The 22,202-nt window shown below is 38.9% G+C and overlaps 2 protein-coding genes across 2 annotated transcripts in view; one reads left to right on the plus strand and one right to left on the minus strand.

Moving 5' to 3' along the window:
* MAP2K1 (mitogen-activated protein kinase kinase 1) overlaps nucleotides 1-18,023 on the plus strand; it is a 41,056-nt gene extending 23,033 nt beyond the window's left edge. Inside the window, exons 4-11 of the mRNA XM_010572099.1 lie at nucleotides 667-744; nucleotides 1,277-1,328; nucleotides 9,806-9,930; nucleotides 12,835-13,042; nucleotides 13,555-13,619; nucleotides 15,396-15,457; nucleotides 16,059-16,104; nucleotides 17,104-18,023. Coding sequence (XP_010570401.1) covers nucleotides 667-744; nucleotides 1,277-1,328; nucleotides 9,806-9,930; nucleotides 12,835-13,042; nucleotides 13,555-13,619; nucleotides 15,396-15,457; nucleotides 16,059-16,104; nucleotides 17,104-17,217 — 750 coding nt within the window. The 3' untranslated portion in view covers nucleotides 17,218-18,023. The remainder of the gene's footprint in view (nucleotides 1-666; nucleotides 745-1,276; nucleotides 1,329-9,805; nucleotides 9,931-12,834; nucleotides 13,043-13,554; nucleotides 13,620-15,395; nucleotides 15,458-16,058; nucleotides 16,105-17,103) is intronic.
* A 2,896-nt stretch (nucleotides 18,024-20,919) lies between these two features.
* SNAPC5 (small nuclear RNA activating complex, polypeptide 5, 19kDa) overlaps nucleotides 20,920-22,202 on the minus strand; it is a 1,534-nt gene continuing 251 nt past the window's right edge. Inside the window, exons 2-3 of the mRNA XM_010572098.1 lie at nucleotides 21,669-21,766; nucleotides 20,920-21,039 (exon numbers count right to left, since the gene is read on the minus strand). Of these exons, the coding sequence (XP_010570400.1) occupies nucleotides 20,932-21,039; nucleotides 21,669-21,766 (206 nt within the window). The 3' untranslated portion in view covers nucleotides 20,920-20,931. The remainder of the gene's footprint in view (nucleotides 21,040-21,668; nucleotides 21,767-22,202) is intronic.

The following is a 22,202-nucleotide window of genomic DNA, read 5'->3' on the forward strand; positions in this document are numbered from 1 at the left end:
CCCTGGATATACAGATGTAACAGAGGCCAACTTTCTCTGTGTAGGATCTCATCTGGGAGATGAGGGGAACAGGGATCTGGGTTTAGTTATGATCATGGGGTGCCACTAGCAGCACACATTATGTTCAGGAAGAGAACTCTGTCTTTTCCAGTGTCATAAATTTTCATCCCCATAATCAGGATCATAAAATCTTCTATGCTGCTTCACTCTTCCTCTTCCTGTCTTTGGAGGGGGAGAGTGTATCATGGGATGGCTGTGACAAGAAAAAAAAAAATGCACATCACTGCATTGGACTGAAAGTTACAGAAATCTGTAGAACTCCTAATGCTTGGTTGATAGCTGTTTGTGGCTAGTACTTCCTTAACAAGATCAAAACCATGGAAATGCTAGTATGGAAGATCATTGTGTGAAGTGTTTATTTGAGTGGATGTTGTTACTGGCCAAATGTTTCTTTAAAATAATCATAAAACTGACTAATTCCTACTGAGGAGTGTTGTTGGTTTGGTTTTCTTTTTTTTTTCAGGTATGCACCATAACAATGTTAACTCAAACATGAAAGGCAATGCTTTTTTCTCCTCACCAAATTTAGGCTTCAGACTACAGTCCTGTTTAAAATGTTTTAGAGTAATTTGATTAAAGCTTGACTAATCAAACATTTCTTATTAGGATGGTGGCTCCTTGGATCAAGTACTGAAAAAGGCTGGAAGAATTCCAGAGCAGATACTGGGCAAAGTTAGCATTGCGGTAAGTGTTCATAGCTCTCAAAGGCTGGAAGTGGGTACATTTGTGTCTTGGTGCAGTAATACCAGATCCAGGAAGCTGCCATTTCAGGACTGAAGGATGTGGGAGAGAGAAATAGTACCAGATTTTTAATGTGTTGCTTTCTTTTAAAAAGCAGTCTTTGTACCTGTCATTATTTGGTAGCTCAGGACATTGGAATGAGTAACACATTCTATTGTGTTTGCTGTGATTTTTCTGCTTTTGTATCAGCTGATGCTTCTGGATAAGAACAGAATTAACACTTCATTTAAAAATTTTGAACTTTACCTTTTCATATCTATTGTGCAACAAGCTCTGTATGCAAAACTTCCAGTAAGGGGTTGGTTGACTTTTTCTAGTCTGAGCTGGAGGTACAAATTAAAATAAAATATTGATTTACAGCGATTACATTTGGGGATTTCTGTTCTGTTGCATTCAGCTGGAAGTCTTGTACAGACAAAGCATGCAATTATCTCTTCTGTTTCATAAATTAAAATTTTCTTTTATTTGTCTTTAGGTAATAAAAGGACTCACATATCTGAGGGAAAAGCATAAAATAATGCACAGAGGTGAGAATTTTACATTGTAACTCTTCTTGAATATAATTTTTATTCAAGTTATAATATGTGCTTTGTGCTTTTTCTATGATTGAGTCTTTATGGTTCAATATGACTGATTCAGAGGGGTTTTCTTGGGTAGTGTAAGGCAACTTTTTTTTTTTTACATCCAAATCTCTTACTATGACTCGTGTATCTTAAGCTTCTGCTATCTTACTGCAGTTTATCTGGGTTTATAATCCATGCTTAAATGCGGTATACTTGTATTATATGTGCACACAGAATGTGTTTGAAACTGTTTGCTGCCAGAATGACTTGGCTGGTTGGGAGTATGTGCTAGAGCTGGGAGTCTAACTTGAGACCAGAAGTACTCCCTTTTTAGTGAAGATAGGAATATGTTGAAGGACCTGAGTGATTTAATATCTATTTCCTTTCAATACCAAATAAGTCTTCCTGCATTTTCTGGGAAGAGAAGAACGCTTTTTCAGCACAAAAAAGTACATGATGAACTTTTAGGTAAGCACAGACAGGTACAGAAGCAGAGGCTATAGTCTCAGGCAATGCTATGCATTGAAGAAGCTTTCAAACATTTCTACCTGCAGCAGTGGCACTTGGGCCAAATTAACTATTGCCTAGTGTTGCTGCAGTGAAGATACACGCTGTCTAGTATAGTTGTGGGCAGTACCTTTCTTAGAAATGTCAGCACTTGAAATGAGACAAGTATGGAGGTAAGCTCTTCATGTGGTTTCCATTCCTGTACTCAGAGAGAATGAGGAAGGAGAAGACAGTTAAGATACCTATGAGTGGGGTTTTGTAATGGCATAATTAACTCTATGAAGAGAACTATATTGAAAAGCATTGTCCCACTGTATCTATTTCTTCATCGCAACTGCTAGTCTTTTGATAGTAACAGATCTATTAAGTGTAACAACAAAATCTTTGGAGAGATTCACAATTAAAACCTGTGACCTAAAATTAATTTGACGGTTCAGCGCTCATTATTGCCATTAAAACTTTTAAAAGAAAGTCACTATTTCTACCAGCCTTACATTCACATGCTATTTATAGACTTCTATCATGCAGAATTGCATCTTTTATTATACTTGAATGATTTTAAAACCATGGTGAAGCTATGTAAAATGAGATTGTTGTTTCTACGTTCCTAGGGTCTTTAGTTACTTTACTGTAAAATAAATGCACTGCCTTGTTTTTGGCTTATAGTTGCCCTTTTTAAAGTCCAGCTCTTTCATTAATCTGTTGCATGTTCCACTAAACAAAAATTACACTTGATATGGTAAAATAATAAATTCCATTATTCCTGACATGAGTGTAAATTGAAGACTGGAGATGGAGCATTTCGTGGTTTTGTTTGAATGGCACTATTCATTGCAGTGATCATGCAGTATGTATAAACCATACCAGCTGTTCAGTGAGTTTTGTAGTGTGTGAGATCAATCTTCAGATTATAAAAACATCTTCATCAGACATTAATATGTGTCTGAATTTACATTTGTTGGCCAGACTGAAAAGAGTAATCAGCAATCCTTGTTCATACAATCTGTTGTAGGATCACCTTACACATGAAGTAGACTGTTTATTACATGTTTTTGTTTTGTGGGGTTTTTGTGGTATTTTTGTTTGTTTGTTTGGTGGTGATTTTTTGTGGTTTTGTGTTTTGGTGGGTTTTGTGTTGTTGGGTTTTTGTTTGTTTTAAACAATCAAATACAGCTCTCTTCTGGAGAAAGGAGGCTGGAGGTAGACTCAGTAAAGATTTCTGATGGTAGTTGCAAAGTTTTTTGTCTCTTTTCAGGGCATAAGGGAGACTCCTGGGAGAGAGATCATCTTATTTTAGGGCATACTGGAAGAGTGACTCTTGTATCTTGTAATTCTCAATTCAGCCACAGTGGTGGTTTGTTACCATGTTGGTTACTTGTTTGTTTTTTTTTAAGTTGTTCTTGCTCTGCTGGCTGCTGAGACAGCAATTTTTTGTTGTTGTTTTACAATCTGTAAATCTGATAAATCCGAAGTAAAGCCCTTCAGATCTTGTTTAAGTGCAGCTTAACCTCACAGCATTGGCTACCTCAGAGATTACAGTTTAAGTGCATGGACCAACAACAGTTCATCTTCTACGCTGCTTTCAGTGTTACTGGATTGAATATGCCCTGCAGTGTAAAATTCCATGTACAAATTGTGATTTTTATTTTTTCAGCTCAGTTTTCATACTGTGTCTTCTGACAACATCAGGAATACATGACCTGGTATACTTTTTTGCAGAAACTCTCACTGAAATATGTGATATCTGATAAAGTAGGAGCTAAAATGACATTTTGGAAGTTGATTATGGCTAGTGCTAGCAGCTAAAAGGAAAACCAGTCAGAACAATGTTTCTATCCTTTGATGTGTGGAGCCAAACTTGCTCATCCCTTGACATGTGGAGCCAAATTTGCTGGCTCTTGTCTTTGATACTGTCTTCCAGTCTGTCTGTGTTACAGGCTGCTCTTTGTGCATTATTTGTAGACCCCTGTATGTAAGTTGGATGTCGTGTGTAATCTGGCACAGTAGACTGAGCTGTTAGAGCTTATCTTCCTTGTGGAGGGCCCTCGTTAGCTTCCTCCATGTCAGACTTATGAGCAAGATGGTGTCCTGCAGTGTGAAGTTCTCTTCTGGAGGTTGACCGATGCCCAATTCAATACTGGCTGTACTGTTGTGTGGTACTCCGTGATTAAGGAGGGACTGGCATGTGGAAAAAATGTAATATGTGTAAAGTATGTAGACTGAAATGGTGGCAGTAGGGTTTAGTGTTGTCAGAACGTGCTTAGATAATGCATGTCTGAATGTTAAATGTGGCTTCAAAATCTAAGAATACCATTGTAAATGTACTGACTTCTCTGCTATTTGATATATTAGATGCCTTGCATTTTTGTAATTACAGAAGAAAACTCTGCTTACATCATAATTTTACTTTCTTAGGCTTTTTTAATTTCTTAGGTGCCAAGAACTTCTTGGATTCACATGGCCCTGGGTTAAGGGTGTAGTATAAGAATGGCAATATGTTATACTAGGAAACCCCTTGTAGCGCAGGTGAAGCTTTTTCTGGCAAAGTTATGCTTCTCCAGACTGCCTCTTTGTTGAATCCTGCCTGAAATAATAGTACTAGTAAAAGCACATTTCTCCTGGTATAACTGGGTCAGCATTATTTTGGTGATACAGCTGTAATAATTGGAGATTTTTGTGGTTTACTTTCTCTAGCCCCTAGAGTTTGCCCTCTGATTATCTAGCACTGCACTGACATAGTGTGACCAACAACTAACATGTGCTGTTTGTTCTCATTCATTCTGTCCCTGGGGAAAAATGTGTGCAATTGGTGGGCTTGGTTTAATAAGTTTTTTTGGTTTTGTGTTGTGGTGAGAGTGGGAGACCTAAAAATGAATAGATGTCCTCACTAAACATGAGACCATAGCAACATAAGGCCAAAAAATTTGCTCTTAAATCTAAAGAGAGCAAAGCTGGTGATAACTCATTTTCAGGGAGGAATTTATTCCATTACTGTTTTATTACTTGTGTGTGACACGGCAACATCAGCAAGTTTGTAATACTGACGTGGCCATTGAGATTACCAGGAAAAGTAGATGGATGTTTCTATAAAACATCATCTAACAGTAAGATGCAAAATGTGAGCTTATATATTTTTATTTAAAAAAGGAACTGTTTCATGTCAAAACAGCTGTGTTGCCAACCCAACAAATAAACACATCATTCTCAGTATTTTTTGGTTGGGGATTTTTTTTTGATGCAATGTAATGCTACAAAATAAGACTTGCAGGGCAGGGGGGAGGAATCTGTGTATGGGATCCCTCCTTTGAAACTCGCAGGCATCCAGCTTGTTCTTTGGTTTCTTGACTAGTCTTGCCCATTAATGTAGATTTTATATAAATCAAGTGTTCATGTTACTGGTTTTGTTGCACTGTATATAAAACTGGGGAAGAAAAATCAGTTTAAATCAAGTTGCCGGGAGCTTCAGTTAATGCTTTATTTGTCTAGCTTTTAGTGTTCTAATGAAGTGTTCAATAGACTAAGTGCACACAGAGCAGTTTAAGGCCACCTATTTTTCTTGCGCTGTGCAACCTCATCAAAGTACTATTACTAAGGTAAGAGATGGAGTATTCTCTTTGGGTAGAGAGTGGTGGAGGTCTATATGTTGGTGTAGTTGATGGCAGTTGAAGATGGTTAGTGCAACTGAGACTTTGGCATTATTGTGGGACAGTAAAACAAAGGACTTGCAACATCACCATAGGGCAAAAATTCGCAGGAGTGCCTTCCAGGGTAAGGATTCTATAAAATGTTAACAATTTTTCTGTAATGATGGGCAGAAGCTAGCACACAGTGTTCTGAATGCAAGAGACTGCTGTTAGATAAATAATAATGCTGATCTGAAAGAAAAGACCAAAAAATAAATAAGCAAAACTTGTCAGTGACGCATTTGCTTGGATTGATCAAGAAGTAATGAGAGTCATAAAGGACTGCAAAGCACCGAATGGAATATGGTAGCTGCTCAACATGAGGTTCAGTTTAAACTGCTTCCACACACAGATGTATCCTGAACTAACTGTGACCTCTGAGGAGAAGCATTCACTTGTCATTACGGACAGCTCAAGGAAGAAGTCATTAGGGCTTATTAAGGAAGGAATGGAAAATACAGTCTTTTTAGAGACCATTAGCTCATCTGGACTGCCATGCTTTGTTTTGGTCCTCTCTGAAAAGACATGATAGAAATTGCAAAACTTCTGAAAGACAAACTGGTGGGATACAAAGCAGGCATAGAAAAGGAAAGGGGCAAGGAGCGTGACTATGGTAGATATTTTCATAATATCTCCCTGTTACAAATACCTTTATTTAACAGGAATGTTATAGAAAATGCTGTTTCTATGGTCCTATTTACCTTTGTGGTTAGTACCAGAAGGCACTAAATGACAACGAAAGGAATGTCCTGTAACTAATTACAAAGTATATTGCTGCAGGTTATTAAGACATGTAAACATTTTTTTTGCTGTTTTGTCTCTGGATGAATAAAAATCCTATAAGTTAATCAGAACATAATTTTAGTTGTTTTTGACCACAGTCTGGAGTGTTATTCTCTCTTGAAAATCTCCTCTTGCATAGAAGGTGCTTTGTAAGATTTCTGAGCTGCAGTTGCAGCCAGTAGCTCCAGGGTAGAAGGTACCACAGAGCAGGTGTGCTGTCAATAGTCTGTTCTAGTGTGTTAGTTCCTAGAGTATTCTCATGAGATCCTGCCTTGGGAAATTGAAATTGATTGGAAGACACCAATAATGTGCTGCAAGACAAATATGTTCTCAAGTGTCTGGCTACTCAGTAACTTCTGTACAAAAGAAAATGCCTGATAGTGTTATGATAATGTCCAGGACCACCTTTCTTTCAGAATGAATGAGGTTTGTGCCTGTGGAGGAGAGCAGGGCTCAGGCAGAGTAGGCATACCTCTTACAGAGATTACAAGACATCCTGTAAATCCTGGAACCTTCTTTGTATGAACTAGCTCCCTTTTCAGTGTCATGTATCCATCCCTCTGGACTTCTCTAGAATTGCACAGCTCTGTTTCTGGGTTGTCTGGGATGATACATGAAATGTCCTTTAATTTTCTTTAAAACTTAAATATTTCACTTATGTAGCACATTTGGTCTTACTTTCTAGATTTGTCCATTTCTTGCAAGTTACAGTATACATTTTGAAGGATGCCTTGGCATTCCTGTTCCATTTGGCAATACAAATCTCTGGTTTCCAGAGAAACTGCTGAAGTGCTCTGACACTCTGGAGTTAAAATAGCATACATTTAGAGGGATGCTACATTTAGAGGGGTGGAAAGACAGCAGCCTTCCAAACATCACACTTTGATCACACTAGATGCCTTGCAAGGAAAATGAAAATGCTCAGGGAAAGGCAAGCTTTATATAAAATTCCAGTGAGGAGTCATGGTTTGCTGTGCTATTGTAAGAAAGGTACAGTATGGAATTAATCAGCTAGAGAAACACTGAAGGTAAAAACCTAAGTCTTCAGAAGACCAGGTGGATTCTAGAGCATGTAAGATGCTTATAAAGAGAATGTTATTTGGTTTACTGACAGTGGAATGCTAATGTTATTTTTTGCCATTTAATTATGAGCATGAAGTATTCATGAGCTGTAGAGATAAGTGAGGATTTATGTCTTTGTTCTAAATTGAACTAGTAGATGTGCATAGATAAGCAGTACAAATCTAGAGGCCATATCTATAATTTGTTCAGGCTCTGCAGTGCTTCCAGCATATTTTGCAAACATTGGTTTTTTCCACCTTGCTTTTACACCGAACTTTAGATGCAGATTTCTGGATAGCTGGGTATCTCTAATCTCTGCTGCCTGCTTTGCTGCACCATCTACTTGTTTTGGTGTTGGGTTTTTTTCCTGCTGGCATTTTAAATTGATAGGTCAAGCTCCTAGACTGGATTCTTCCTTTTCATTGTGAAGTGTACTTGTGGTGAGGTCTCTACAAGTAGAGTCAAAATTTGCACAAAGGAGGTGGAACTTGCAGAAGGTTTGGCTGTCTGCCCAGGAGGCCTCTCAAATCTCTCCTTACTGAAGCCCTGCTCCAAGTTAACCAGAGTGTAACATTATGTTTCCTGCCTGGTAAACAGCTCCACGAACTGCCCAGTACCTCTGCTGCTCTTACAGGAGGAAAATCTATTGAGGAGAGCAATGTTTATAAGCCAGTTCCTTTCCTAGGGATGGGGAATTAAAAGTAGTACACACAAAATACGTGCCTATATTCTTCCCCCTCCATAAGGAGAAAGACTGTATCTGACAAAAGCAGCTGGGATTTTTTTTGCAGGAGAAAGATGATGTAGACAGGCACAACTTTCTCTGTGTTAAGACCCGCCAGTAGTTTGTGTTAGATCACTGTGTGGATTTTCTGTGGGCTGATGCTTGCTCCAAGCAAGGCAGACAAGCTGAAGGCTTGCTGTCCTGTAGCTGAGCTTAGAAGAACTTGTGTAGACACAAATCGTCACAAAATGCTGTTTCCAGTGTGCCTGGACAGTTTCAGTTATATAGAAAGGTGATGTCAGGAACCAGAAAACGTAGCCACAATTTCCAAAAGTAGATGACTTTAAAGAGCAAAACAAAGCTTAAATAAAAGAGGGCTGGGGGAGAAACAGCTAAAACACAGTTTTGTCTTCATTTCCAATCTCCATGGATCTTGTTCAGTGAGGCATAACCTTCCGCGTGGAGATCTTTTTCCAGGGATGTGGAGCCACATTAGTATCATCTTTCCAGTGACATCCTGGTGACATAACAAAGATCAGTTCCTGTGTCACTGAAATGAAAGCTACCTGGAATATGTTTGTGTTTAAAAGTGAAAAGCAAATGAAAATATGCTACAAACCATAGACTTCTGGATATGCTTTTGAATAGCAGAATCGAAAGTGAAATTCTGATAGGCTGAGCTGATCTCTTTCTTCAAACCCAATTTATAGTACCCCTTTTTCTGTAGCGTTACTTTGCAAATGTGAGCTGTTGATCACCTGTCTCGATAATGCATTGGTAATGACCAGCTAAGCAGCAAGATATATTTAAAAAAATCTTACAGCTATAAAAGAAATACTAAACAATTGTTCTCTGTACCTTTGCATTCATAAATAGCTGTTATTAGTTGCTTAGCTACCAGTGTCCCGTATTAAATTTCCATTTGGAAAAAGTGATGAATTCAAAATCACGAGGGGGTTCTGTCACAGGTAAACAATCTCAAAGCATTTTAAATGCAGAATTTCAATAATAGGATAATTTTTTTCAGGGCTTTTAAAAAAAAAAAAAAACCACAAAACAACAACAACCAAACAAAAAGACCACCACCGCCCCCCAGAAAAACAACCAACCAAACAAAAAAAACAAAACCAGACAAAACCCAGAACAGCAAGAACATGCTCCAAGAACTGTTTTGCTGTAGGATGGTTTGTGCTTGTGTACATATGAAGGCTAAGTTAGGGATGATGGTGTTGCTGCTGTAGTTCATTGACCTTTATAAAATAAATATGTAGGGCCTCTTTATTGATCATTTCTAGGCGAAAGAACATAATTGAAGAGGAGTTATGCTGACATACACTTACAAATTTATCTCAATTGTTAGTCATTCCAAGGAGGATGTAGATGCCCAAACTTAATATTTGAAAGCCAAGAAACAGGGTGAAATCAAAACTTAAAACTAACTGCCTTTTCACGCTTGGGATTTTAAAAATTTCTTTTTGTTTTTCTGTGTTTGAGTGCCTGTGAAATGGGCCTGGGTAGGGAACCAAATCTCTTCTGAGTATTCCCAGAGAAGGGATAGAATTGTGTCATAGAAGGGAAACAAAGGGACACACATGGTAATTCTTACCTTTTATGTTACTTTCATTGTCAAATTTCCCATTTTATCTATTATAAATATAAATCATCCATTAATTTTTTTCCAGATGTTAAACCATCTAACATTTTGGTAAACTCTAGAGGTGAAATCAAGCTTTGTGATTTTGGTGTCAGTGGACAACTGATAGATTCTATGGCAAACTCGTTTGTTGGCACACGCTCCTACATGTCTGTAAGTACAGATTTTATAGCTTTGAGTTTACTATACATTATAGTAGAGTTATTGCAATTCCAGTAATCAAACAAGAAACCAGCTATTGCCATTACTAATGCTGTTCATAGTTCAGCGCTTCCTGCATTCCAGGAATATTCCCGTATCATATCAGGCTGTGTGTGTGGGGAAAGAACTGTTGCAAGAAAAGCCAAGCAACTTGGGATATTTTATAACACTACAAAAGAGATGCAGTTGCATCTACGTTGCAGAATCCAGTCGGGTAATGCATTTGGGTTTTGTATACATGTGTTTCCAAAAAAGCCCAGTATTTATAGTTTGCTTTCCTTAAGTGTGGTTCTCCTTCCACTTCAGCATTTTGCTGTGGTCACTTATGTAGGCAAGCTGCTGCCTTGCTAGTGATCCTGTCATGGCTGCTCCTGGGAACCCAACATGGCTGCAGCAACAAGAGAAAACATGGGAGTGGCTAGTGTGGACAAGGCCACAGCAGCTAATCTGAGACTATTTACAGGGTGTTCTTTATTCCTGTATATGAATATAAGTATAAGAATACCTTGTTCTTCAGATGAACTCTTTGCATTATATGAAAGTCACAGTTAATGGAAATAACAGGTCTCCTAATGTACACACCTTGTTCAGCATACAACCAATTAATTCAATACAATCAGAGTGTTCAGAGATTCTGCTGTAGGATTGAAACTGTGTGGGCTTAAACTTAAAGGAAAAAAGCATAATAATGCTGCTTCTGCTTGGCACAGGACCTGCATTTCAACATCAAAGACAGTATTCTCATTTTTGTCATTTAATATTGGTAACATACTTGAAATAAAACTGTGGCTTATGTTCCCACATACATCTAGGAGCTGTTGCTAGCTAGCAAAAAAAATTTACAGCTCCATCCCTTCTGGGTCTTTGACATACTACTGGCTTTCCCTTTTTCTTCTAGTAGGAGTGAGAGCAAAGTGCTGTCTACCTTCAGTTTTCTTCAATTTATTGTTTTTACAGACTGAGACTTAGCTTTGCTGTCTGTCATCATATGTCACAGACCAAGCCATGATGGTGATTTTATTTATTCTTTTTGATAGTGTCTGAAGTACCTTTCCTTGCAGTATCTCCCTTAACATGTTTTTTCAAATAACAGCTATAGAATTGTTACATGCCAAACATCCTGTTCTACCATATGACGGTGTGTTTAACCAACAGTGTTTAACTTGAACATATTTTCTAGATTTTAATTATTTTTGTATAACTAGTACTGTGTGTTTCCTGCTTTTTCTCATCTACTCACTTCTTACTTTACACTTGCAAAAGATTTTCATAAAATATGTGTCTTTGTTTTGGGGTATCTTTATCCATTGTCCATCAATTGTGTAGTTTATCTAGATGGCTTTGGAACTAGCTGAGGTGGGACACTGAAGAAAGCTCAACTATAATCTCAGTTAATGTTACAAAATTAATTTAACAAAACTATCACCCATTATGGCAGAGGGAAGAGACTTTACCATAGTACTGCATTCTTACATTCTATGAGAATAAGTTTAAAACTGCATATATAATTTTCTGAAATATGAATATAGTCAAGGCAAGAATCTGCACCATTTTGGTAAAATATGAGCTTGATTTTAAAAAGAGAACAGAAGAGCAAAGTGAACGTTTTCTTTGAGAAGTCTTAGTAAAAATGGATTCGAGGATCATGTAGACCAATGTACTAAAATTTGCAGAAGCCATATTTAGCGTTCAACATGGTACTGATAAAGCAAGTGCGAAAACTAAGCAAAAAGAGTTAGTTAAGGGCTAATCTTATGTTTTAGTTCTGTAGGCAGAAACAGAAGATGGGTACACTGATTGAAACTGAGGATCCTTGGAGCAATGTGACCGGAATATCCAGATATGGTTTTAATCATGATTCAACTGACAAAAAAATCCCATACCTAAATATCTTTCCAGTGTTTGAGTCTCCTAAACACAATACAAAATATATTTTTAGCTGAGTCTGTTTTCTTACCTGCATACATTTTTTTTAATACTTACATTAGCATGTGGATATAATCTATCCAGAATTTCTGTTTGTGTTTTTCCCTTTCCAGTTTGTTTTTTTTCCTGAGAAAAATTTAAGCCTATTGTATTTTTGTTTGTCAGGCCATAATGTGCAAGTGGTTAAGCTGGCAGAACATATGTCTATCTTCCTATCTTGTATATATTTTTCAATCATTATACCTCCAGGAAAGGTCTGTGCCCTGCATAATACTTTATCATTCAATTTGTATGTTATGTTTTATTATCATTTCAATGGATTATAGAGCTCAACAGTTTATTTAGGAATTATTTGAATATGGATCTAAAACTGCAGTATGCATATATATAAAATAGCCCTTGCATAAATGCATTTCTGCTATGGGGAGCTGTCAGAATGCTATCAGGTGAGAAGTGTCACAAACAAGATTATTGCTAGAGCACCAGGTCACTTTTGGACCTGTATAGAATCAATATATTTTCCCTCTCCTTCCCAAGGCAGAAAACCAAGAACAGCTTCTTAGGGAAACCAGGTGAATCTTTTAGCTGTCCGTACTAGTTTTGCTTTCTTGCTCTTCAGTAATTCCATCATTAATAGTTGCAACATGTAGATATTATGATAAAGAAATAAAATGGCAACATAATAGCATAATTTTTAAAAAGTCTCAAAGTTATTTGCAGTGGTGGTATGCAATGTCCGTGGAACTTCTGGCACTCCAGATGAGATATTTAAAGAGAAGGATCAGTAAGTCACTCATTGGAACATGTTATACTAAGTTGGGGTTTCATCCTTCATTTTATCTAGGCTATTGTGGAATATATTTTTTTTCTTTCTTGTTACAATACTGTCTCTCCTCCCCCCCCTCCCCCCCCCCCCTTTTTTTTTTGTAGCCGGAAAGACTACAGGGAACTCATTATTCGGTGCAATCAGATATATGGAGTATGGGGTTGTCACTGGTAGAAATGGCTATTGGCAGATATCCGATTCCTCCTCCTGACTCTAAGGAGCTTGAATTAATGTTTGGCTGCCCAGTAGAGGGAGATTCTCCAGTCACAGAGACCTCGCCCCGGCAAAGAACACCTGGTCGACCAGTGAGCTGTAAGTTACAACAATCTGTTAAATGCTTTTCTAATACCCTTCTCTGTCAGCTTAAAGGTCTTCCTTACCTGATATTGGTCTGCGTAGTGTGGCTTTAAACTTAAAAAAACAACCAAAACAAACAAAACCAACAGGATTGTGTTGGGCACCTGGCTCAGTCTCACTATGAGGAGGTATCTGAAAATCAAGGACCAGAGATCATTTTGTTAATAACTGAGCTGTTCATGAACACCATTAAGATCCCAGTCTGTTGTTACGGTTCATCTCTGCAAGATGCAATGCAGATCAAAGTACAGGAGGATGATTCCCAGTGAAGTTAATGGTTTGGAGCAGACCTGAAAACAATGTCCCTTTGCATGAAAGTATTACTGTGTTGCTGTTCCATTTATTTTTTTTCCCTGTAAGTCTACTGGATGCCATGTAAGAACGGAGTGTATGACTTAGCTTCATAAAACACCCCTACCAGGGAAGGAGAGTAACACTATTTTTCCACTGCTACAATTTCTTCTTAGCCTATGGACCAGACAGCAGACCTCCGATGGCAATCTTTGAACTTCTTGATTACATCGTCAATGAGGTAATTGACTATTTGCACTTGTACTAATACAATTGTAAATTTTTAAAGCATTCCAGAAGTTGAAGGAGTGTGGGATTAGTGTTAGGATAAGCTGGGTCTTCTGATCATTTATTGCTGCAGTATGAGAGACATATTCTTGTTATGTGTGTTGGCTTGATTTTAAATTATTCCCAGGAAAATTCTAGTTCTTTTCTCTGCATCATTTAAGTAGGTTTGTACTTTTTCCAGCCTGGATCATGCAACCTGTTAGGACCGTTAATAGTAAATGGTACGATCAAGCATATACAAAACTGTTTTTTTTATGTAATCTGGTTTAGTTTCATGAAAAACCTAATTTATAATACTGTATCTTTCACATTATTAATTAGCCTTGTAGCTTAGCTGAGACTTGGTATTTTAGAATTGATAGTCTGTTTCCAGTATTTTCACAGGTGCTACTGAAACTCATGTGACTCCGCTGCTTGTCTGTCTGTGTCCTGTAGTTCCTGCCTCCCTCCCTCCCCCCCCAGCCCCCCCAAAAAGCATGCTCATGTTAGCTACCATTTGTAACAGCTGGATAACATAATTGTTCCAGGTGAATGAATTATAAAAAAGTGTGTCTGACATACTATTCAAAAAGCACAGTTGGTGTCTAGGTCCCTGCAAAGACTGGCATTGCTTATGCTACTGTACATGTACTGATAAATTGTTTCTGTTCCTCATCTGCATGCACAATTCTCCCCTCATGTTACAAACCTATTTTGCATATTATATAACACTTTAATATGGCAGCACTAACTCTTGGAATAGAGTTAGCATTGGATTACTTAGGACAGTACGGTCCTGCTCTCGTAGCATCCATGAGGAGGTCAGTTTAAGCTGAAAAGCTGCAGTAGTTGAGAATTTGGCAATATTATCATCTGCCACCTCTGCTGTAGCGCAAGCAATCTTCAGCATGAGCTGCTACATCCAATGAAGTCTGTAAACCAGTGCGTAACTGAATGCAGGCCATGTCTCAACTCTGTACTTAAAAGTAACCCAAGTGTTAGTGCTTGCAGGACCCATGGTATAAGAATAAAAACTTGGCTCTGATCCTATAGCAAATGTCATGGAGAACAAGACAATAATATGCAGGTTTACGTAGTACCTCTTCTTTCTTTTATCAGAATTCTTCTTGAATTCAGAACCCCAACAAATTCATTCCCTGGGACAGAATATTTAGATCGAAAGGATTATTGAACTAATGATGTGCAGGGCATCTTCCCTTCCCCAAACTGGAGATTAGTCGTGAGGAGAGTAACACTGCTAATTACTGCCAGCTGCTCTGAGCCTTCTTTTAATGACAGCTCAAGGCTGTGTTAACTGCATTCAGGTGTGTGTTATAGGAGAAAAATAAAAAAACCCAACCAAAAAAAACCCCAACAAAACCCAAAAAACACCACAAAACACCCAAAAACCCCAAACCATCAACAAAACCCACCCCACACAGTAGAAACTGTCTTTAGTCTGATTTATTACTGAAATACCTAAAGTCCAGCAGCTGTGAGAGAACCAAAATTAGCCAGTGTTAAACTCAGCATCTTTACTTTTATAAATCATATGACAGCACATCCCTTATTCATATGTATGGAAGCTGAGGTCTGCCTGACATTTGTTTCAAAGCTCAGCTTTGAGCAAAGGCCTGGGTAAGTGCTAGGGCTTTACAGCTTTACCCAGATATAGAGTCTCTGGGTAGGTTGTGCATCATCATGTATTAGTTATGCTGAATGACTGCTGATTTTATTTATTTATTTTTAGCCACCTCCAAAACTGCCCAATGGTGTTTTTGGTTCTGAATTTCAAGATTTTGTTAACAAATGGTGAGTATTTTCTCTATGGCTAAGTTGCCAAGGGACACATTTGGGATCAGCCCTGCTGTCTTACTGTATCAGTAACTTGGCAATCAGAGTCCCTACTTGTAGGCCATGGTAAATGAACCAGTATATTCAGTGCTAAGGGAGGCAGTGCATTACAGTTTGAAAAGCTAGTTTATTTATTAAAGGCTATATATACATATTTACTGTTTCCAAAAGGAAGAACAGTAATGCAATAGCTGTACTTGATACTGAGATTGAACAGACTTGGGTAAAAGAAACTTGAGGGATAATGTGGTTCATACTGTTGAGTTTTTGTTTAAATGGGAGTCTGATCTCACTGGCTTGGTTATAGATACTCACTCCTGTCTCCACTGAACAGTATCAGACAACTCAGGATTTCATATGTAAAACAATACCTGTGAAACCTACAGAAGGGAATTGCTTACAGGCCCTGATCTATGTTTGAGAGGCACTACATGACCTAATGCTTTTATCTAGAGTGTGATCTTCTGCAGACCAAAGCAGTGCACCAACATGATATAACTTAATCCTTATTTTAGAAGATAATAGTGTGTAACTTGTGTAATACTTTCTATTTCCCTAGTTTAATTAAAAACCCTGCTGAGAGAGCTGATTTGAAGCAGCTGATGGTAAGTGGAAGTTCTTAACTTGAACTAGGAGCACTTTTCCATGCAGGTTGGATTCCTCAGCTGTCCTGAGATCAGGGTCAGAGCATATGGCCTAGAGTGTAGTTTGTGGCCCTTGACACAAACAGCTCAAACAGTTTACAGGAGGGGCTGCTTTTCTGATCCAGAGATCAAGGGGCTGCAGGCTTTCACACACTCCAAGAACAGGGACTGTCAAGGAGACTAAAACTGGTGGGTTTTGGCATCTGCCATTTGATAATTACAATGAGTATATGACCTAATGCTATTAATTTAATGAGCAAAAGGATTCTCTCTTTCTTGAGTTTGTTAGTCGATAATAAAGTATATAGATTATTGCTTTTAGGAGGACAAAAGAACAAAATTCCACATACTTTATGGACTAGTTAAATACTTTTTTATCACCTGTTGTGAAACACAAAATTTGCCTTTCTCCATCAGCTTTGTCTTGCAAAATTGGTAGAACTACTAGACACAAACAAATTCTGCATTTTTTTTCTGCATGAAATGACCTTCTCAGTTTCAGTGAATCTTTTTCATGGCTTTAAGCATAATGCTAGGACTTAAGTTCTACTGCAGAAAATAAAGTTTTCCCTGCCCTGATCCTGCTGTGGAATAAGGGTGCAAAATGCAATCAGACTCCTTCTATTACAAAAAGCCTTTCTGTGCACAGGCAGACATCTTCCAGAGTATTATCTCAAATGGCTGAGTCACATTCTTATTGCATACTGTGGTGTAAGTATTCTGCAATAGGCACTGTGTAGGCAGTATTCCTCTGGAATACTTTGCAGTGTGTACATTTGATATGCTGGCTATTTCTGTAATGCTGCAGAAAAGCTCTCCTGGTCAATTCATGTGGTTTGCCAAATTTTATAGCTAGCTTGAATACCGACAGCAAACTGGATTTATTGTATTTCATGTTATTCAAAATAATTATTTAACAGATTGAGGGCTTGAATAATAATATTCTTTTCTTCTGCTTAGATTCATGCTTTCATTAAGAGGTCTGAAGCGGAGGAGGTGGATTTTGCAGGGTGGCTTTGTTCAACCATAGGCCTTAACCAACCGAGTACACCCACGCATGCTGCTGGAGTCTGAATATGGAAGAGCAAATCCTGTACTGTACATCTGTTAACAGCAATGCTATTTTGGTCCTATTTCCTCAGCTTGTACCTGTTCAAACATGTATTTCACCTCTTAAGGAAGAATGTCTTTATAGCATGTGCCAAATGGTTTTAAATTTTGTCATAAACTAATTGGTATTGTATTGGATTACATTCATTTACCGACCAAAATGTAAGATGTTTAAGTTACAGTGCTTGCTGATTTTAAGTGATTATGGATATTCTTTCTTAATGAAAATATCACTGGGGGTGTTTACCCTCAGCTTGTTTGAACTTTATCAAGATTCTTTGTAAATCGTTGGTACTTCAATCATGCTTACCTAATCTCCCATGCAAAAAGGGTTAGGGATGCTCCAAAACTGTATCTGTTGAGCATGCTTTTGCTGCTGCCAAACTGTATCTGAAAGTTAGGCCTAATGGTTCTACCTTTGCTGTTGTTTAGAGATCTCTCTTTCCAGGTAAAGAAGGCAAGAGCTCTGCATTTCTTGGAATGTACAGGGCAATATTCTAATTGTAGACTTGTTCATATTTCTATATTTATTTTTAAAACATATCATCATACTTGGATTTAGTGATGTATGTCTTTCTAATTGATTTTTAAAAGTTAGTTCTTGGAACTGTCCTACAGAATCAAGACAAAGATCCAGGCAATTTGCTTTCTTTTAACCTAAAGATTCATGACAGCTGTGTTTAGTGTCTAAAGTGTATGAAGATCCTCTATTGTTTTATTCTCTCAGATGTTTAGCAATGGATTCTCTTAATAAATATATTATCAAGTAACTACTTGAAGCTTTTTTTTTAAACTCAAAAACTTAACCAAAGCCTTAATCTGAAGTCATTGCTGCCTTACACACCCCTTTTCTATGTATTTTTCCACAACCATGCAACATCCTTAGTTCCAAGAGGTACAAGATGGCACATGTAAGATGACAATGTGTGAAAACAGGGCTCAAATCAGTTGCCATTGCAGTGTGCCAATATCCTGTTTACTGGGTTTCTGTGGAATGCCTGAGGGAAGCCTGACTGCAGAGGTTTTGTCTGTGTAGTGCTCACACAACTCATGAAGCACTTGATGCTCAGATCAGTGCTGTAACCCCCTGGGTGGGGGTGTGAGGGGTGTTTTTGCAGGGCAAACCAGTGCTGTGGTATGAAACACAGGAACCTTGTGATACACCCAGCAAGAGGGAAGACCTGCTTGCCTGCATCTGTTGTTAACTGAGAGTGATTGTACTACACTCATTTCTTCAGGTTATTTTTCTTCAGAAGTTCAGCTTCTGTAAGCTACTGGGCAAGCCAATTGCTGTTGCTGTGCAACAGAACAGGGAGAGGTGGGTACACCTTATGTGTCCTCAGCACAAAGTCTTGCTCTCAGCAGCTGTGCTGAGCAGCACTATAAAAAGTTCAGTTCCTTGAAAGGATGTTTCAGACAAGGAAATGGCTGAAGTTCTTTCCCATGAGGAATCTCAATCAGTCTAGGCATGAACTTCCACTTGGCCAATGGCATCAAGTATCAGAGAGAGGGATAGAATAGCGCTCAACCCATCAGCAGTAGGAAATTACTTACTTGACATCTCAAGGGCTTCCTTCAGCTTGTCCTCACTTGAATATGACTCTTGGTAGTCATGCCAAGGCTGTGTAGTGTTTAATTTAAAATCTGTCCTGAGTTTTATATGTGAATTATACACACTAAAAACTACTGTAGTTTTTCTGTGTGTTAAAGAGAAATACTTAGTATATGAACAGCAAGTTTTTAGAGATTTAACTTCCATTTTACTTGTTTGCTCCACAGACAGCAATAATTAGAACACTGCCGGCACAGTTAGATGTAGTAGGACACCAGGAAGAGTACTTTATTGCAACATGGAATAGAACTGGTCTGTTTTAATCCAAAAGCAAGCAAGGGACTCATTCACAGAAGGCAGCAGAAACTATGTCCATGAAAACCACTCTGGGTTTTCATGACAGAAGACCATGCTGGGGAAAAATAACATTTTTCAACTGTCAAAATTACCCTTTTGGAGCTGAAACATGCAAAGAAAGGACAGGCCAGCTTCTGAGCTCCTACGAACCAGCTCTTCACACACATACTTTCAAAGAATTATTGACACTCCAAGCCATAACATTTTCAGCTCAGACTCTAGGGGTTTTTTTCCCTGTTGGTCTTGGGAAAGCTTTGCTAGATCTCCTGCACTCACATTCTAAGCTGCTTCACTAAGACATCCAGGATTCTCAAAAAACAACTAGTCTTTAGTACAGTATGAAGCTACATTTATGTTCCAACATTCAGTTTCTATCACTACAAACTAAGTAACAGCCAAACATCTTGCCTCAACAGTGGCAGGAACTCATTGGAGACTGACTACTGTTCTGACCATGCCCAGGACATGGGCCACTTTTCCACATTTCTTACCTGCTCTTAAAAGGAAATTTCAGAAGAGTGTTTATTCCATTTTCTCCAAGTGATGCCAGAGACAGCACCTTTAGACACTAGTTGTGCAATGAACAACCCTGGATATAACTGACTATTTTCCTAGGAAGACAGTTGACAAAGTGGCCAAGTTAGAATATTACTTTTATTGTCTGTTTTTATCAGCTTAACAGAGTTTGGCTTTCTATGATTTAAATCAAGTCTTTAAGAATTGATAAAATAACCAGCTGCACCACATAGTGTCTGCACTCCACAAGGAGAAAGAACATATTGTCTATCGGCAAGAGCAGCACTAGCTTATTACCGTACCATTAACGAAATTGTGGAGAGGACTTCACATCACTTTACAACTAAGTTACTAAACTCCTCATACTCCTCCTTGAAGCTCACTTGATAGCAGAAAGCGGACTTGCATTGATTTATGAAGTTACTGTGAGGGGAAAAAGAAAATAACGCTAATTTTAAAATATTAGTTCCTTACTAAAGGTAACAGGGACCAATTCTTACCGTACAATTTGTGGACAAATGAAAGGCTAATTGGCTGCTACTCTGAAAGAGCAAGAAGTAGAAAATACTTCACTGTTACAGTCAGACTGACAGTACTTAAGAAGAGCACCAGTAGGTACAGAGAGAGGCCACCTCGTCACCGTGCTCGGAATTAGGTTGATGGTGCAGTACCTGCTTCCCCCAGTGTAAGAACACAGAAATTTCTATCACATTTATAGGGAGTGTAAGTCCAGTTTTCTGCATAACTGAGAACACAGCAGCTGAAAGCCTGGAGACAGTCCTGGACACATCTTTTCTCACCACGTGTCTTAAAATTTGCAGTTTAAGCAAATGAGGTTATAATATAATCATTGGTTCAGCAACCAGCCTCCATGGCCTGGTTTTATTTTTCAGCATCAGGAAATAAGAACAGATGAATTATTGCTTTTAGTGTACATGTTGAATTAGTCTGACTTGATTAATGACTTCTTCCATCTGCATATAAAGATGTAGTAAGCTACATTAGGTTTTAAATATGGAACAGATTATGCTACATATTTGTGCAGCAAATTTTAATTTTAAAATCTAAGTCAAGATGTGCCAAGCTTGTGACACTCATGTGTTCAAGTGTAACTTCCCTAGACTCCAAGAGTCTGGTATATCGTATAGTTCTTATCCATATACAGGACAAAATGAAAACCAGTTGGTGAATTTTATATGAATGAAGAAGAAATTCCTGAGCCTGTATTAAAAACCATCTCCTTTTTTTTTCTCTCAAGAATCAGATTCCTCCTCCTCCTCTTCCTCCTCTTCATCATCTTGAAGATTTAGGTGTAATTCAGTTTGATTGATAGCAGCCTCGTTGTCCATCTGCCCAAGAGTCTGTCACAATAAAAGATTCATCTTGCTAATTATCAAAACCAGCAGTGATACCGAATGCTTCTCAAATCACTATTAAATTGGCGCAGTCACAGCGTCTTTCAGAAATCTCAGTACTAGAACTATTGACTGGAAGAGCCCATCACAGTGCCAAGCACCAGTTCTCCATAGAGGAGTTTCAACTAGCTCAGGCTGACCATATATTTAGTAAAAAGTTCAGATGCTATCTGTGCCTCCATCCCCTGCGATCAGGCTAAACCAGGTTGTCATAGTTAAAAGAGTATTGGAAGCAGTGTTTAATAAACGGCAAACTGAAGCTACACCAATACACAGCAGGGATTTCCCAACCTCCCTGGAAACAACATGCTGCTTTCAGAGACGGGAAAAGGCGAAAGAAACCCTTGAAACATAAACTGGCAACAAACCAGACAGATTTTACAGCTGAGCCTTTCAGTTGATGAGCAGCATAAACAAGGTCAACATTAAGAACTCCAAATGAAAACCACCCACAGAAACACCTATAGGCCATCACATCCACACAGCTCTCCTCCTCTCCCTGTCACCCCTGCCGACACACCCCATCACAGGGGAAGCCAGCCCCTCTCCTTCCACCAGGCCAGGACCACCCTTACTTTGTGAGTCTCCTCTGCGACAGCTGACGAAGAGACGGTAACGTTCTCCTCTCTGGACCTGATCATAGACTGCAGCGCCAGCTCTTCCACCTGCAAACAAGGGAACGCGGAAGCCTTTGCGGCAAATTGTTTCTTGGCCTCTACTTAAAGCGTTAAATACTTAAAATTGAGTCAAGTTAAACTGTTTTCGAATAATCAACAGCCAAGCTTTTAAAGCCTGTTTCACCACTCTTCAGCTTCAACACACAGCAGGACACCGACGACCCCCGCACCAGCCGCCTCCAGCGGGACGCCAACGCAGGGCCGCGTTCAGGGGTGCCCTCCTGCGGGGGGCGCGCTGGGGGTCAAAAGGCTCCGAGGCCACCGCGAACAAGCCAAAGCCCTCACAGCGGCGCCCAGGCGGCAGGTGGCCGCTCGTTCACAGCTCCAGAGCGTTAAAAAAAAGATAACTTCAGAACGAGAAGCGGGGCGGGCCCGGCCCTGCGGCCCCGGCGGCTCCGTCCTTCCCGCCGCGCGGCCGAGGGAGCGGGCCCG

The sequence above is a fragment of the Haliaeetus leucocephalus genome, unplaced genomic scaffold (genome assembly GCF_000737465.1).
Source record: "Haliaeetus leucocephalus isolate CR32 unplaced genomic scaffold, Haliaeetus_leucocephalus-4.0 Scaffold339, whole genome shotgun sequence".
In the NCBI taxonomy this organism is placed as follows: domain Eukaryota; kingdom Metazoa; phylum Chordata; class Aves; order Accipitriformes; family Accipitridae; genus Haliaeetus; species Haliaeetus leucocephalus.